This window comes from Mastomys coucha, unplaced genomic scaffold (genome assembly GCF_008632895.1).
Source record: "Mastomys coucha isolate ucsf_1 unplaced genomic scaffold, UCSF_Mcou_1 pScaffold8, whole genome shotgun sequence".
Lineage (NCBI taxonomy): Eukaryota > Metazoa > Chordata > Mammalia > Rodentia > Muridae > Mastomys > Mastomys coucha.
This window is the reverse complement of record NW_022196914.1, coordinates 65,537,383-65,554,666: the sequence shown is the minus strand read 5'-3', so window position 1 is coordinate 65,554,666 and position 17,284 is coordinate 65,537,383. Positions and strand designations below refer to the sequence as shown.

General features: G+C 38.2%; 2 protein-coding genes and 1 long non-coding RNA gene across 6 annotated transcripts in view; 1 reads left to right on the top strand and 2 right to left on the bottom strand.

The window, feature by feature from the left end:
- Positions 1-7,195, top strand: part of Rnf180 (ring finger protein 180) — a 172,889-nt gene extending 165,694 nt beyond the window's left edge. For all 4 annotated transcript variants that reach the window (XM_031360552.1, XM_031360553.1, XM_031360550.1 and 1 more), the window contains one exon: positions 6,190-7,195. In XM_031360552.1, coding sequence (XP_031216412.1) covers positions 6,190-6,389 — 200 coding nt within the window. In that variant the 3' untranslated portion in view covers positions 6,390-7,195. The remainder of the gene's footprint in view (positions 1-6,189) is intronic.
- The window catches only part of LOC116083784, a 104,831-nt gene extending 95,439 nt beyond the window's left edge, over positions 1-9,392 (bottom strand). Inside the window, exon 1 of the long non-coding RNA XR_004115912.1 lies at positions 9,187-9,392. This is a non-coding gene — a long non-coding RNA (uncharacterized LOC116083784). The remainder of the gene's footprint in view (positions 1-9,186) is intronic.
- A 1,448-nt stretch (positions 9,393-10,840) lies between these two features.
- The window catches only part of LOC116083221 (snake venom 5'-nucleotidase-like), a 42,316-nt gene continuing 35,872 nt past the window's right edge, over positions 10,841-17,284 (bottom strand). Inside the window, exons 6-8 of the mRNA XM_031360027.1 lie at positions 13,741-13,888; positions 12,530-12,716; positions 10,841-11,294 (exon numbers count right to left, since the gene is read on the bottom strand). Of these exons, the coding sequence (XP_031215887.1) occupies positions 11,110-11,294; positions 12,530-12,716; positions 13,741-13,888 (520 nt within the window). The 3' untranslated portion in view covers positions 10,841-11,109. The remainder of the gene's footprint in view (positions 11,295-12,529; positions 12,717-13,740; positions 13,889-17,284) is intronic.

The window sequence follows — 17,284 nt, the reverse complement described above, 5'->3', positions numbered from 1 at the left end:
ATATTTCTGCTGTCGAAATAATGTTGACACACGATAGATAGAGAAACCTCACCTGACCTCAAACGTATTTTACGAGGCAGTAAAGACAAGATACACAGACTAGCAACAACGGAGGAAAGCAGTATCAGCAGGCCCATTTCCTCTCTAGCATGAAGAAATATCACATGAGAGAGTAACAGTGGAAGCCTGTAAACAACAGTCAGGGGCTGGAGAGATGGCTCAGCGGTTAAGAGCACACTGACTAGGGGCTGGAGAGATGGCTCAGCGGTTAAGAGAACTGCCTGCTCTTCCAGAGGGCCTGCTTTGCTTTCCCAGCAACCACATGGTGGCTCATACCATCTGTCATGGGATCTTCTGGCATGCAGGCATATATGCAGATAGAGCACAAATGTATAAAATAAAAAAATAAAATATTTTAAAAATAAGTCAGTATGGTATTGATACTGTGCAGAAAGATGTGATTTAAAATTGAAAACAAGGGAAATTGATCGCTTTAGTAGACTTTTAAGTGTTATCTAACATTAAGAACTAGAGATTATTACAGAAAAGGATCATGAGAGAAGAAAAAAAATCTTAAGGCAGGGGAGATGGCTCAGTAGATTTATAAAGCACTTGGTACATAAGTGTAAGAAGCAGAGTTCTGATCCCCAACACCCAACTTCGTTCACAGTGCTCTGGAGTTGGGGTGGGATCCCAGGAGCGAGTGAGGCAGCTGAGCACCCTGATAATCCTGCTCTGGGTGGTGAGAGACCTTGACTGAGTCAGGGAAGACACAGGCAGACAGGCACTCACACACGTGCTGTAGCAGTTAAAAAGAAGTCTCAGCTGGAAAACAGAGAGGATTGTTGGTGGGAGGCAGGGAAGCAGGGAGAGGCTGGGAACCTGGGGCATAGGGTGAGGAGCACAGTAGGAAGACAACTGCATGACACACTTCTTACAATTCATACTAACTTTAAATACACTAAAAAAACATTCCATATTAGAACAATTGAAAAATCTAGCTGAGTTCATCTTATTGGCAGCAGACTGGGGGTTGAGGGAAAGGACTGTATAGACAACCAAATAGACACAGAGATGTTATCTTGAGTTGATAATTGAGTATTCATAATATTGGTACAAAAATACACAATTTAAGTTTCCTTGAAGATTGCAGTTTTCATTATAATAAACTTTCTCACACTCCTGCTCTGGAATGATAAGCACCTCTGGGATGCATGAACGCATGTCTCCATCTTGTTTACACTTTAGTACTGCATGGTTGAAATACATACACACATTGGATCCTAATTTAAACCAGGCATTAGGATCAAGTAATTCTCAGCCATGGTTGCACATAGAAGTTTCTGTTGCTCATGAAAGTGAACTCCAGGTTCAAAGTCTCCTTGCTCCACTGACACTAATGTAGACATATTTCTAGAGTGGCAGGGTTACAGGTATTAAAGTATGTGTGTTGCCGTCACCATGCATTTAGAGACATTGACTCCTAGATGACGTCATTTATATGGGAACAAAGCATGGCTCCTGAAACAGAAAAGACTTACAGCTATTACAGTGAGTAGTGGCCCTCAGAAGCCTATCCATAGCAGATGAAATCCTTAGCCTACTATTTAATTCATCTCACTAAGGAGAAACTAAGGTTTTAAATTTGAATTAATTTACTGATTAAATTAATTTAGAATGAATCAAACTTATAGCCTATGAGGATATAATTTCTAAGAAATTGTCAGTGTTCAAGACTGAAATTCTTTATGGCAGGTACCATATCAAAATATCTTTAGATCTTTGCTAAATTATAGTTCATATACTCTCCATAAGATGTAATAAATTGGTTTTACCATGTGATATTCTGATGGTCTTTTTAAGGTCAGCAACTGACTTAGGGAAAAAATTAATGAATCTAAATGAAAATAAAAACCATTTGAGCTAAGAATAGTGAGATTAGTAATTCAGAAAAAAAATGATATACAAAAGGCAATGCAGGTTCCTCCTCTAGTAAAACCACGAGTCTATCTTTTACTGAATGTTCTTTGTGGATCAGCCCTATGCTGGTGTTAATATGAGTTAATTCATTTCATCCTCATTCTGGACATGGCATTAGTATTTGTGTAGCCATCATTGTCTAGTAGAGACTGCATCAAACACAGAGGTTTGTATTCTGACATTTTCTAATATGATCTCATAGTTTACTTATTCCTACAGAATAACAGTATCTGTCAAGTGCTTTCTACAATAACTTTGATTCGGAAACAGCCATTTAGAAATTCCAATGAAGGAGTGAGGGGAAGAAATGAAGGAGCTGAAGGGGTTTGCAGCCCCATAGGAAGAACAACTCTTATCAACCAGCCAGACCCCCCATTGCTCCCAGGGACTAAACCATCAACCGAAGCGTACACATGGAGCGACCCATGGCCCCAGCTGCATATGTAGCAGAGGGTGGCCCTGTCAGGCATCCATAAGAGGAAAGGCTTTAGGTCCAGTGAAGGCTCCATGCCCCAGTGTAGGGGAATGTCAGGGCTGTGAGGTGAGAGTGGCTGGGTGGGTAAGAAGAAAGGATATGGGGTTTGCAGAGGGGAAACCTGGAAAGGGGATAACATTTGAAATGCAAATAAATAAAATATCCAATAAAGAAAATGAAAAAAAGAAAAGAAATTCCAAAGCTTGTTGTAAATTCTCACTCATTCTCCCCTTGCTTAAAAAACATTCCAAGAAAATGAAATGAGCCAGCCAGTGGTCACTAGTTTGCACATAAAATCTAAACTGGTGCCACACATTGTATCCCCACTACTTTCTCCTCCTGCTCTCTCCCGGGTATGCAGGATGTAGGCACAGGAGTATGGTAACACTGATAGAATGAAAGTACTATCACAGCACAGGAGTTACCTGAGGCTGCCTGAGAGAGCAGCCCATGAACTACTACCCATCGTGCATCAGTTCTTGTCCTGTGTCCACTCTTGCCCATGTTTTCTGGCATCAGTATCACTAGTGCAATACATATTAACAGTAGTTATCTTACCCATGCACTTACGACTTAACCTGCCTAACTGGAATATAAATAATGCAGGCCTATACAGCATCCTTTTAGACCAAAGAAAAGAACCCACATCTTTAATACTAACAGTAATTTCTAATTAGCAGTGTCCCCTCATCTCTAGCCTGCATGGGTGAAGACGCTTGTGGAAGGTAATATAAACTACTTTGAGACTTTCCCTTGGTGCATTTGGATGATATGTGAGTGTGAGGAAAACTCACCCCACCTCCTCTTTCTCTTGCAGTGCTGATGTGAGCTTTGAAAGCAGGAAGGCTGCTGGGATTGACACTCTTATCTTGTGATAAGGCCACAGGCTGAGTGCACAGCAGTCCAGCCTATCTGAATAAAGAAAGATAACACATATGTGCTTACCAAAAAACAGAAAAATTAAATTTAAAAAATAGTATTATATGTCTGAGAACTTTATACAGTGTATTTTGACCAACTCCTCATAGATAGACCCCCACATCCCTAGTCACTTTCAGCTTCTTGGTTGGTTTTTTTTCCTTTTATTTAACTTTTTTACTGGCTATTTACATTTCAAATTTTGACCCCCTTCCTCATTTCCCCTCCACAAACCCCCCAACCCAAGCCTCCTAGGAGGGTGCTTCTTCACCTACTCATCCACTCCTGCCTTAGCATCCCCTACACTGGGGCATTGAGCCTCCACAGGACCAAGGGCCTCCCCTCCCATTGATGCCAGATAAAGCAGTCCTCTGCTACATATGCAGCTGGAGCCATGGCTCCCTCCATGTGTACTCTTTGGCTGGTGGTTTAGTCCCTGGGAGCACTGGGGGATCTAGTTAGTCAATATTGTTGTACTTCCTATGGGGTTCCAATCCCCTTCAGTCCTTCCCCTAACTCCTCCATTGGGGTCCCAGGGCTCAGTCCAGTGTTTGGCTGTGAGTATCTGCATCTGTATTGGTCAGGTGTTGGCAGAGCCTCTCAGGGGACAGCTATACTAAGCTCCTGTCAGCTTCTTGGCATCCACAATAGAGTCTGGGTTTGATATCTGCAGATAGGATGGATCCCTAGGTGGGGCAGTCTCTGCATGGCCTTTCCTTCAGTCTCTGTTCCATTTTTTGTCCCTGTGTTTCCTTTGGATAGGAACAATTCTGGCTTAAAATTTTCTTTTAAGCCCATCAAGTCCAGTGTGTTTGCCCAGATAACTTTGGGGATGGGGCCTATTCCTGGAGCATGGCTGACCTCCTAAGGATCACCACACTTAAAAAAGGTTGGCTGTCTCTCTCCCAGCACTTTAGCTGCTAGTAACAGCTGGGATAGGAAAAAAATCTTTTAGTAATATTTTATGAGGCCTTACACCAGAGTGTGCACATGGTATGTGATGTTAGAGAAGGAAAAGCTAGAAGTTTGACAACCCAGAAAGGCTGGCTTCATGACTTTGTTCCTTTTCCACATGTTGCAGTATACTGAAGGTGACACATTCACAAGGGGACTTAAGTGGAGTCCTATAAATAAGTCCATTTGATTGCTAACAATGAAAAAAAAAACTGACATCATCCTAATTAAGCTTCTCATAGTCTATGAAAGTTAATAATTAAAATTATCAAATGAAATGATAGGAAGTCAGATAAAGATGATTACAGATTGTCTGAAACCTGCCTGCACCTCACTCTAAAGCATACCCTATTTCCCCTTTAACTGGTCCTTTGTGTTTTCAGCCTACATACTACAAATAAGTACATAGCTTGACACAAACAGCAGCAAGAACTGTTCCCGAGTAAAGAGGTTGGGCTTTAAATAGCCATGCCAGGAGCCAGGTGAATTCACCCTTGCTGTCTGAATTAGCAGCCAAATCTGGAGCAGGCCACTTCACATACTCAGATGCTACAGATGATGAGGCAGAATTTGCTTTGAGCTGGAGCCTCATCTGACCTTGACCACCCATCACTAGCAAGTGCCAGAATTTTTTTTCTATTCAATCAAATAGTACATTCTACTGCCTTCTCTTACAGTAACTAAGTGATAAATAAATAAAATAAAGTATGCAGTCACTAACAAAAATAAAGTTAATAGTGAGGCATAGATATTTTAATATGTTCTTTGGTTTTTGTAAGCTTAGATGTTACATATTGACTGTTTTGAGTTTGCTTCTCTGTTGCTATGGTAAATACTGTAAACAGAAGCAACCTGAGGAAGGAAAAGGCTTATTTGGTTTACAGTTTCCAGTCCATCACCCAAGAAAGCAATCAGAAACCTGGAGGCTGGAACTGAAGCACACTTTTCGGATGAAGGCTGTGTACGGCTTTCCTCCCTCTGGCTTGCTCAGCTGCCTTTCTAATAGAGCTCAGACCCACCTGCCCAACAGTGGCACCACCCACACTGTGCTGGACTTTCTCACATCATTTATCAATACCTCAGAGTGATGGCTGCAGACTAATTGGTCTATACGATTTCTCAATTGATTGTCCCTCTCTCCAGGTGTGTCAAGCTGCCAGTAAGTTAGCAATCATATTGGCCAGCCAACAAAAGCACATTTCTATTGGTCAAGTTGTACTAAGGCACCAGACACTTAGCTAGTAAATACACCCAGAATTTCCCAAGATGCAGTATTTCTCAGAAATGCACCAAGGGATTATATTTTTCTCCACCAGCCAGTCCCCTAAGAAGGCCCGTATTTTGAAGAATACAAAAATTAAAGCTAATATTCTTTATAGAATGCCATTATGTTTGTCTGGTTTACTCAGAGCTAAAGCATGAAATACATTCTCATAGAACTTTGCTCAAATAACTGCACAGTGTCATTAAGGTGGAAGGTACAAACGTCAGCTGGCGTTCCAAGGTGACAAGCAGTAGGTCCAGCAGCAGTTGTGGTTACTGGGGCTTAAATTTAGAAAAATTTGTATGTGAAAATAATCTTGACAAGTTATGTCAGATGATGCCAATACGAAGTCTTTGACCTAATGTTATGAATAATGTGGTCCAGCCACTGAGCCAAGTGTATCTGCTTCCCTGCCCTATTATACCCAAAACTGGGACTTCTTACAGTTGTTCATTATTAAAAAATCAACTGTCAGACACCACCCAATAAAGCCAGGATGGGCTTTGTCAAGCACTGAGATACTACTGTGGCTCTTTTTTTATAATCAAGTGCTTGAGTTTAGTGAGCTGGAAAGTAATTTTCCTCTGGTATCTGCTAGGATTCCACAGGCGTGCGGCCCCAGTGACAAGGAGGCAGTTCCCACATGGTGCCCACAGGATGGACTATCTGCACTTCGAGGACGACAGCCGTGGATGGTGGTTTGACATGGATATGGTGATCATCTATATTTATTCAGTGAACTGGGTCATTGGATTCGTTGTTTTCTGCTTTCTCTGCTATTTTTTCTTTCCGTTTTAGGAATCGTCATACTCCGCTATAATTGAACAATCATAAATGTAAACAACAATGGCTTGAACATTTTGAAAGTGTGCTTTGAAGTTTTTATAATGTTGCATTATAAAAATTGTTAGTGTTTATAGAAAGCCTGAGGATAATGGATTTATTTATTAATTTCTTTCATCTAACAGCCTAAACTTTATTCACAAGCTGGTCTACCAGTCATTAGAAACAGAGCACTATTAATTCCATACTTTTTACTTTAGGACTTGGGATTCTAATTTTACAATGTCATTTTTATACTTACTATGATTGTAAAGACTGAGGTTTTACCTCCATTTAAAAATAGTAAAACTATGAGATGAACAATCTGGAAGGATAACATCATCATTACTAAGATATTTAGTCAAGCATTGTGTATTCTTAGGCAAACGATGTGCGTTAAAGATAAACCATATTCTCTGGGAACTAATCAAGCAGGGTATATTGCATTTTGATTTCTGAATATCTATCTCTACTTCTGTCTCCTATTACCAAAAATGTGACTATCCTTTTGTAAAGACTTCATAGCTTTGGTGCAGCATTTTTAACTATTGTAAGAACAAACTATTACATGCAGTAAGACTAACACCCAATAGCTATGTTAGAGAGCCATATTAACACTTTCCAATTTCAGAATGAATCACTTGAGAAGTAACAAATCTGACTTTTAGTAACCTAACTGATCAATGCATGTCCAAACTGTAATTAACCTGGTGATTCATTTAACTAGAAGGTTGTCAACTATATTGTCAATGTGCAATAAAGAGTGGCTTTTACATTTTTCATTGTTGTTATTTGACTTAATGTGTGGAATAAGGAGTTGCCAAAATGGAGTTGTAGATTTATGTAAAGAAAAGTGGTGTCTTATTCTATTATAGTCGTTGTTATAGTTAAGTTCTTTCCAAGAAAAGAAAACATAAGAACCATAACAGTGTGAGCAGGAGATAGGGAAGGTATCGAGATTCAAAGTGAAGAACACTAAGTAAAAAGAGACATAAGCCAATGTGTTGACTCAGACAAGTTTTTATAAGTTAGAAGCAATGAACTGCTACCCCACCCTTTCTGCCTATCATGCTGTAACCTGATAATAAAAGTATGACTTGTGGCACTAATAATACCACCACCATTCAAAACAGATATGCTGCACCAATTTAGACTGTAAATTGCCAAAACTCCAGCACAATTGCTGACTACATCAGATAAAAGCATTAGATTGATAGTACAATTTTCTAAGAAATACAAAAGTGGTGCAGATTATTATTCTAATATTTAGTTTTGTTTTCACAATTACAGTTGTGAAAAAATATGATCAACTATATCAGACCCTTCAAATCCAGAAAATATAAAATTAAATACAATTCACAAAGAGATGCATGCTTGTGTTTATAAATGGATATCTACAATCACTTATGTTCTGGATAAAAATAATGTGGATATGGGAAAACATCACTCCTCTCACAGTGCATGCACTGATCAAACAATTAAAACACACACAGGGATGATATTTTAAGAAACTTGAAACCAACTGCAGCCCTTTTCTAGGCAATTCCTGGCTTATATGCCCTAGAAAATATGTTTTGATTCATTCCTAAATTATTTTAGAAGTTTTTTATTACATGAAATTAAGAAAATAAACAATATTTCACAGAAAATATTCATTCACTTTGTCTCTGGCACTTATTAGTTATTGTTGTGTACCTGGGACCTAGAAGCAAACATCCGCATGCCTATCCTAATACTAAAGTAATTAAATTTAGAAAGCAATTATAAATCTCTAATTTTACTTTAAAATAAATTTACATTTTATACAACTAGAGGTAAAAGCTACAAAATAGTAAGCAAAATGCTACCACGACAGATAGGCCTGATAATGTCCATACACTAAGACAGGCAGGGAACACAGGAGGATGGAACTTACACATGTTCCTGGGACTTTAGCTTGTCTGTTAAATGCATAGCATGTGTTCCCTTCTATCCCAGATCAAACATTTTGGCATCTGCAAGAGACAGAGCACCTGAAGTCTTCCAGGCAAGATGATGAGCACTTGACCTATCCCAGAAGCCATCCAACTCCTGCCTTTCCCTTTACCTAGAGAGAAGAGCTGTCTTCCCTCTGGTGGGTGTTTGCTCTCTTCTCATCTCCAGGAACCCCAGCTAAAGCGTAGCCTATCTCCCACACCTTTGGCTGGGTGACTCCATCCATATCCAGTAACATAATGATTTTCCTTCTGCATTCTAGCATACAATAACCAGGCACATCAGCAACCACTTTTAACAGCTCAGCCACATCTCTAGCCCCATAAACTTAACACAGAAACTCATTGTGTGCCTCTTCAGCATCTTTCATATAATCACATAAAATTTCATTTTCCAATAAAGAACTGAAGAAAGGAAAAGAGAAATCCTAAATCTAATGAAATGCAATATTTGTCCCAGTAATATTATTTTAAAAGTTAATTCCTATGATTTATCACCAACAACAATTTCTGTTTCTATGGAGCTTCATAATTTGGAAGCTTAATTTTAAACATGTATGGCTATTCAGAATAATAAATATCTGAACTGAGCTATATTTCTAAATACTTTAATCAAGTCATTTATTTTTTATGAGTTCATGTATACATATAGTGCATTTTGATGAACTCTAATCCCCATTCCCTTCTTTCAATTCCTCCCTATCTCTTCAAACTTTCCCATCCCGATTGTTTAAGTCCACTGAATCTGAATCTGAATCCCTTTAGTGCTAACTCTGTGTGCATGAGTGTCGGGCTATTACCTTATGTCTAGGTTCTCAGGTCCTACATTGAAGAAAACCGACTTTTCCTCTCCATGAAGCCATCAGCGGCTGGTAGTTCCCTCAGTTCACATTGTGTGAGCCCCACCCCTGCCCATGCTGGCATCTTGTCTGGATGGCCCTAGTGTAGGACATGTACAGTCACAGCCTCTGTGATGTCACATGTGCAACGAACCTGCCATGTCCCAAAAAGTTTCACTGAAGTCATGCATGATCTCTGTCTTACCGTCTCTATACCACCTTTGCCATGGTAACCCGAGACCTGAGAAGAAGCGTTATGATAAAGATGTCCCACTTAGGGCTGTCTTTTAATCTCTGAACATGGACCATTTCAATATTAAGCACTATCTACTGCACAAAGATGAAGGCTGAGAGAGGCACTAGTCTGCGGTTATAAAGGAATTACTTAGGAGATGGCTTAATGCTCATGTCCATTTCATAGAACAATAGCAGCGGGTTCAGTTTCAGAAATTTGTTTAGTGTCTTATTGTTCAAGTGAAATTGAAATGATTTGTGATGATTAATATTGTCAATTACATGGGATTTAAAACCAACCAAGAAGCAGGTCTCTTGGTTTGTCTATGAGGAATTTTTCTGTAATACATTACTGAAGTGGGAAGACTGCCTCCAATGTGGGTGGCTTGATTTCATGGGCTGGAGTGCCTAAACAAAATACAAAGGAGAAAGGGGTTTGGGAGGAGCACCCACCTTCTCTCTGCCTCTTGACTGTGGTTGCACTGTGACCAACAACCACCTCAGACTCCTGCCACCATGACTTCTCTGCTACGATGAACTGTCCCCTGGAACCCTAAGCCCAGATAAACCCTGCCGTCCTTAAGCTGATTTTGTCAGGGTATTTTAATCACTGAAATGAGACAAATAATTTAATCCATTACTTTTGGGAGCAAATGTATCTACTCTTATCTTCTATTATCAGAGGTGACGTGTGTTCACAAATTCTCTTCTGAACATAGTGAGCGCACAGCAAAGCAGAATGAGGTGGAAGCTGCACACTGAGGTCCAGCGCCTCCCATTAGGTAAACTTCCACTTACCTTAGCTGTGTTACTGTGCACAGCTTCTGTGGCCACCGCCTTGCACTAATATAAACACCAACTGAATGTTCCTTTTACTTCCCACAAATTAAAAGAAGGCCCACGTGGTCTTCCAAAAACAGATGTGATTTCTGCCCTAGATGCATAGCTCTTAACTGAGAAAATAACAGAAGATTTAAAGAGGAACATTTTATTTACAAACATAATTTTAAAAAACTGTCAGAGAAAAGGTAAATTTAGGAAGTACCCGCCAGCTTGTTGATCAATAAGAAACCAATTGTGAATTTGGTCTGGTTTTAGCTAATGTTGAAGTCTACTACCTTCTCTTAGTTCACTGTGGGAAGAAAGGATGTTTCCGTAGGAACAATAGGGAGTGCATTGTATAAAGCCCATGGTTTCCAGTCATTAATATGAAAATTCAGTACTTTATCAGGAAAATATGCTCAGGTGCTGTATCACAGAATTCCAACAAGGTAAAAAGAGTTAAAATTAACCAATAGTGAGAAGGTACATATGTATTCATTCATTCATTTGGACAGAAAAATAAGCAATACTAAAAGAAAAAAGGTTACTATACAAATACTGTGAAGAGAGGAGCATGAATTTCATTTAATAATAAACACTATACTGTTTACACATTAATCACAAATGTTTGTGTTTTTGGCCCAACACAATGAGTCAAAATTTCAAGACTTGATAAAATTTAAATGAAAAGAACATTTAGAGCAATATCCCTAGAATTATCGTCAATTCTAGAATGATACAAGCAATCAAGATTCTGTTACCATGCCTAACACTGCTAAAAATGGTCTGATTCATCTGAGCACTAACAAACCATATTAATTGCATTAGTTAGTCAGAATCAGAATTCTCGTGTGCATGGTCACTAACGGTGGGGAAGGTTCTCAGGCCTTGCTGTCTCGCAGTTCTAAGTTGGTGCAAATGTTCTTTCATGTCTAGGGAAGTATGGAAGATTCTTCCTTCTATGCCAGGCACTGCAATTACTCCTGATGGTTCATCTGTTTCTTCCTCAAGGGCTAGAATTGCAGTAGAACCAGTTAAAATATTTATGCTCTCCAAATAAATAATCTAAAGTCATAAGTAAAGCTTTATTAGAATATATGAATTGAAATTTATAAACAGTAGTGAACTTTTGTTTTTCCATCATCACAGTCAGAATTCACTCATGAATAAAAGCACATTAAACATGTTATGAAATTTATAAACAAAAACATATCAATTCATTTTGACTTTAAGATATTTTATACTTAATAAATGTTTGAGGAAATAGATATATGCTTACCTTCATGTGAACATTATACAATGTATGCACTATGCACATATGGAAATATCACATGATACACATGATATAATTTTATGTCAGTTTTTTAAACCTTTAAAGTATTACTTATTATTAAGTATTATCTTAAAAGGATTTACTTGATAATTATATTTTTTAGAATATTCTTTAAAATTCTTTAGAATTTTGTACGTGAGTACTATATTTACATCATTTCTATCTCTTTCCATGGCAACTCCTCCCATCCCACCATTCCATTTCAAATTCATGATACTTTTTAAATTATTGTTAAATATATGGTGGGTAGGCAGGTGGGTTTTACAGCCTGCTGAGTCTATTTAGTGGTTATCTTATGTGGCAGCTGTCATTTTGTCTTCCATTTTACATTCCTGAAAAATAATTAGACACAAAGAAGTCTTTTGTTTAAAAAAAGAAGATAATTCATTTTACTTCTAAAAAGTGTAATTATAACTTCTAGAACTTGGATATATTTAGGAATATAATTATTTATCAAAGAATCAGCCAATTATAAAACTAATTATGATTTGATAAGATTTGCCTTGGATTGTTGTTGAAGTGGCCTTAGAAAAATAATTGAGTTTCTAAACTCAATAAGTGGGGATCTGTATGTCAAGGCACAGCACCTACCAAGTAGGACAAGACAAAATGTTTCATTGGACAGAAGTAAGCTAATTTGGCAGGTTATCATTTTTTCATCTGGATTAAAAGGTAAATGTTGCAAAAGTAGCTGAAAATTGTGAAGCAGAACAGCCTGAAAAGGACACAATTTTCTAGACCGTCTCTGTTCTCTGGAGCTTTGGATGCCTGTAAGGTTAATGTGACTATGCTCCCTTACATCTGTCATTTTTATTCTCTTCACACATCCTCAGACACTAGGACGCCCCACCTAAAGACTGGAGTCTAAGAAACATTACTCAGGCAGCAGCACATGAAATGGGACCGTCCTGTCACCTGTGAGGGATGGCGATTTGTTTGTTGTCATGATCAAACTCATCCGATGGCCTGAAAGACACTTCTTCTTTCCTTGCAAAATTTTTATTGATTCAAAGTGATTCATGACTACTGTAGATAGCACCTGAGCAGTCTCTGGGTCAAACATCCGAGGGCAACTTCTAAACATACTGTAGCCGTCCTTCCCCTGAAATGCCGAAACAGAACTCAGGTTCTAAGCCAGGAATAATAAATATAGCAGACATAGATTTCAAATTTACCACAGTGTTGAAAATAATTCCTTACCTTTGTACATAATGATATTTTCTTAAACCTGAGTGAATATAATTGTCCTACTTCATAAATCTAGACACGGTGGCTGTGACCCTGTTGTTGCAGCTTAGTTGTTAGATGGCTGTGAGAACAGGCCCTCCACAGTCTCCAAAGGTGGTTGTGAAATAACATTAACAAAGAGGGCCATCAGACTGATACTGAAGAATCTAATCATAAAATTTTTATATATACGGCTTTTTAAGACAGGGTTTCTCTGTAGTCCTGGTGGTCCTGAAACTCACTCTGTAGACCAAGCTAACCTCAAACTCAGAGAACTGCCTGCTTCTGCTTCCCGAGTGCCATGATTGATGGCTTGTAACACTACTGTCTGCTCTAATCTGAAACTTACTAAAGAGCTCTCAAAATTAAAACACACAATTAGAACACAATGCCTCTTACAAAGTTCCTTATACTCAGTACTCCAGATCAAATGGACGCAAGACCACCAAATTCATATGTAAAGTCCTTAAAACTTAGTCAGCTATATTTCATTCTAAGTAACAGAGTAATATATAAATAATTAAAATATATCTAAAATAGAAATACTAATTGTTTTAGGACTATTTATCATTAAATTTGAATTTAGCAATCCAATTTAGCACTTTGGGCTATACAATTATGGCTATATTTGCTAGTTATTTAGAGGACAGAATTGATATGCATGGATTTTAGAGGGCCTGTATTTTTAAATCTGATAATCCTAAACAGTATAATTGCGCTTGTATACTGTGAGATAAATTTTATCCAATTCATGAACCATAAAAATGCAATGGAAACATTTATTATTTTCCAAGTGTCTGAATTTATGAAAGGCAACTTAAATGTGTGTGGGCATAAGCATGCTTATTAGCACCAAACAATCAGTTTTCTTAAAACATTTCAAAAGAAAGCATTCTCACATTTGCAATGTACTCTTTAACGGCCAGGAGATAGACTTTCTTTTTATGTAAGTACTGTCCTTGAACTTTCACAGTGTCTCTTATGACTCGATGGCCTGGTTCTGCATCTGGATCAAATCCAAATTCTATCCCAGCAACTTGAGGAAACCTGAAATGTAAAAACGACTTCTTCTCACACAGTTCTTCACCATACTAATCAGACGTGAGAGAGTGCTAGACTTGCTTAGCATCTCCCCTTATGCTACTTGACAGGCAGGATGCACACAGGCTATGTACATCTGAACAGACTTGCCAAGTGAACTTTGGTTTCAAAAAGTCAAACAGTAAAAGCAACTCTAAGTAATTCTATCCTTATTTCCTTATACTTAAAGAGAAACTTCGAGAATTTCTGTTCTCTCCTACAACTCTGAATTCCTGTGAGATCACTGCCTCAATTTCTATCCTGTTGCTAAAGGAATACAATAATAAAATAGACAACATACATGTATCTTCAAAATGCTTTCTAACTGCAGCCCCTCATAAGCTTCAGAAACACCTGACACTCCTATTAATATTTATTATTGCTCCCATTTTAAAAAATGACTCACTGTGCTTGGTAACACAGACAGAGTTCGAGAGACTGAAGCAAGAGTATCACATATTCAAGACAAGCATAGATTACAATGTGAATCTGAGTTCCTCCTGGCAAACTTGGTTAGTAGGTCCTGGCTGGAAATAAGTGGTTGGGGGTGGCTGGGACTATAACTTAGTGCTAAAATGTCCATCTTAAATATTTGAGGCTAACAAGATTCTTCTAATACAAATCATGCCATGAGTACTGTCATCTATTGCGTACCAGCCTTTGAGCTAAGACTAAGTGACAAATAGTAGTTTACAGAATGGTCTTAAGCAGGAGACAAATGATGCACCCAGACAGATCATTTTGAAAAGTTAAGCACTGGCTGTGAGAGACAGATACTGAGGAAGCCAAGCCCCTGCCCCCAGGGCAGCCCCTGCCCCGAGGGTAGCCCACACTACTCTTCTGCAGCTGTTCCCCCTGCTCTCCTTAGCCCTTGGGGAAGTAGGAGGTAACCCTGGTGACATTTGGTTGCCCTGCCTGCTGTAGTCTACTCCTGCTTTCTTTCCCTTCCCTCTGCATACTGGTCCCATATTAAAAAAGCACCACCTGGCCTGTTCTGGTGCACCAATCTGTACCAGGTTCTCAGCAAGCATTGTTTCAGTGACAAAACAATATGGTGAATTAGCGCAATTAATACTCAGCATAGCCATGTTAGGATTAGAAATACAGATAGATAGGAATCCATCCCCTAATGTCCCTTCTTCTGAGCTTCGATATAGTGAGAAATCACTAAGCAAAGCGCCAAGACTATTAAACAATAAAAATCATGTGTATAAACCCGATGAACCAATATTTTTACTATGGTTCAAAATTCCTAAACCACAGTATTTTTAAATGTAGAGCAAAACATAATTGTGGCTTTTTAAATTTTCAATTAAAGAAACATTTGCTTGAAAAACAAAAACCTTAGACTTCCAATATGTCTTTAAATCACTAATACAATCTTATTACCACCTATATACACAGTCCATCAAACCATACGATGCCCTGACTACAGAGAGACAACACAAAGAAAATGAGAAGAAAAAAAGCCAATGTGGTTCCACTGGCAGAAAAGAAATAGTAAATTGCTTTTCATAAAATCAGAGAAGTGTGAGAAGAGTGGTTGGTAGACACAAAAAAGAACAGATTTTAACTGAAGACTGTATAGTGTTGGACCACAGCAGATGACATTATAACCAGGAATGGTGACAGATAATGACAAGGAGCTGGTATGGCTAAATAGAGGCCAACTGTAAAGAGAAGAATAGGGGCTTGATAAGTGCTCAAAGAATTAGAAACAAAACCAACATTCTTCTCCATCTCCCACCAATTTAAGAGGCAAACAGAGGCAAGAAAGAAAAGAGAAAGGAAAAAAGGAGGAAGGGAGGGAGAGAAGAAGAAAGGAAAGGAGAGGGAAAAGGAAGAGAAGGGCAAATGAAGAAGGAAGAGAAGCAGAGTCTCAGCCATCTTAGGTTCACTAAAGATGTTTTTACACAATCACAGTTTGCAACCCTGCTGTGAGTCAACCATGAGCAGACCACACCCACCACCCTATGAGTCTATCACTTATGGCAGGACAAACAGGACAATAAATGAGGCTGCTGAAAGGTAAACTGTCATATGTAGGTCCAGAAAAGGATGAGGATCTGAGAGATCACTATGCTGGTAGTAAATGTACTAATTTTTTTTTTAAGCCCAGCAGCTACCATCATAGCAGATGCAGGAAGGAGCATGTAGTGGAAAACGTCGAGTACCCTCTTGTTCTGGATGCCAGGAAGGGAACGGTAACCACCCAAATTCAAACAGGAGCCTCAGCCCCCATACTCAGCTCCAGAGCAGTGTGCTAGTACCTGCATCTACCATGAGAACAACAGAAAGGGGTGACAAATCTATGGTGACAGACGGAGGGCATGCTAGGCAGAAGCCACAGAACACACAAAATACAGAATAAAAAAAAAAACAATCAAATACAAAATAAATACTAAATATTTAAACATGCAAAAAAAATAATTTAGAGTCGAAAGGTTTCAACTCACAGAGAAATTATGAAACTAAATATAAGCCACAAATAGCATTCTACCTCGTAAGTATCTAATTTAAAGAACAATGACTTGCATAATTTAAAAATAAGTGAAGACACAAAAATAAACAATGCAAAGACAAATCAAAGAAAACTGGACTGGATATATTAAGCCCACAGTATACTTAGAGCAAAGACATGAAGAGACAAAGGATGAAAAGGAAATAGATATTAACACATAGAGAACACCTAAATGAATATGTGTGGCTAACAGGAAACAAAGTATATTTACAATAATAGAGAGACAACTCAATTAAACAATAATAAAAAAACTATAATTTTTGACCTCTTCACCTTATATAATAAAATGGCCAACTAGTCAATATGGCATAACATTGAATATATATGTACATAACAACAAAGCTTCAAATTCCTAACCAAACTGAACCAAAACCTAAACAAATGAAAGAGAAAACCAAGTCACAACCAAATGAAGCATTTCACGTTCCTTACTAAATACTATAGTTTGTAGAAAAGTTGCAAGGATTTAGAGGAACAGAAACATTCACCACCAACTCTTAAAAGTATATATTAGAATAAACATGAAAATTTAACTGAGGCCATCAAACAAATACTCTAATATTAAAGAATGGAAATCCTACAAAATATGATTTCTGAACAGAAACTAGAAACCAATGACAAAGGTAACAAGAAAATCTTGGAAACTTAAATATGTATTTAGCAATAATCCATGTATAACGAAGAAAATATCAAAGAAAATGTAAGTGCTCTGAGCTAAAAGGGGTAAGAATACAATATATCAACAATCTGTATGGTGCCACAAAAATAGTGCCGGGCGGTGGTGGTGCACGCCTTTAATACCAGCACTTGGGAGGCAGAGGCAGGCGGATTTCTGAGTTCGA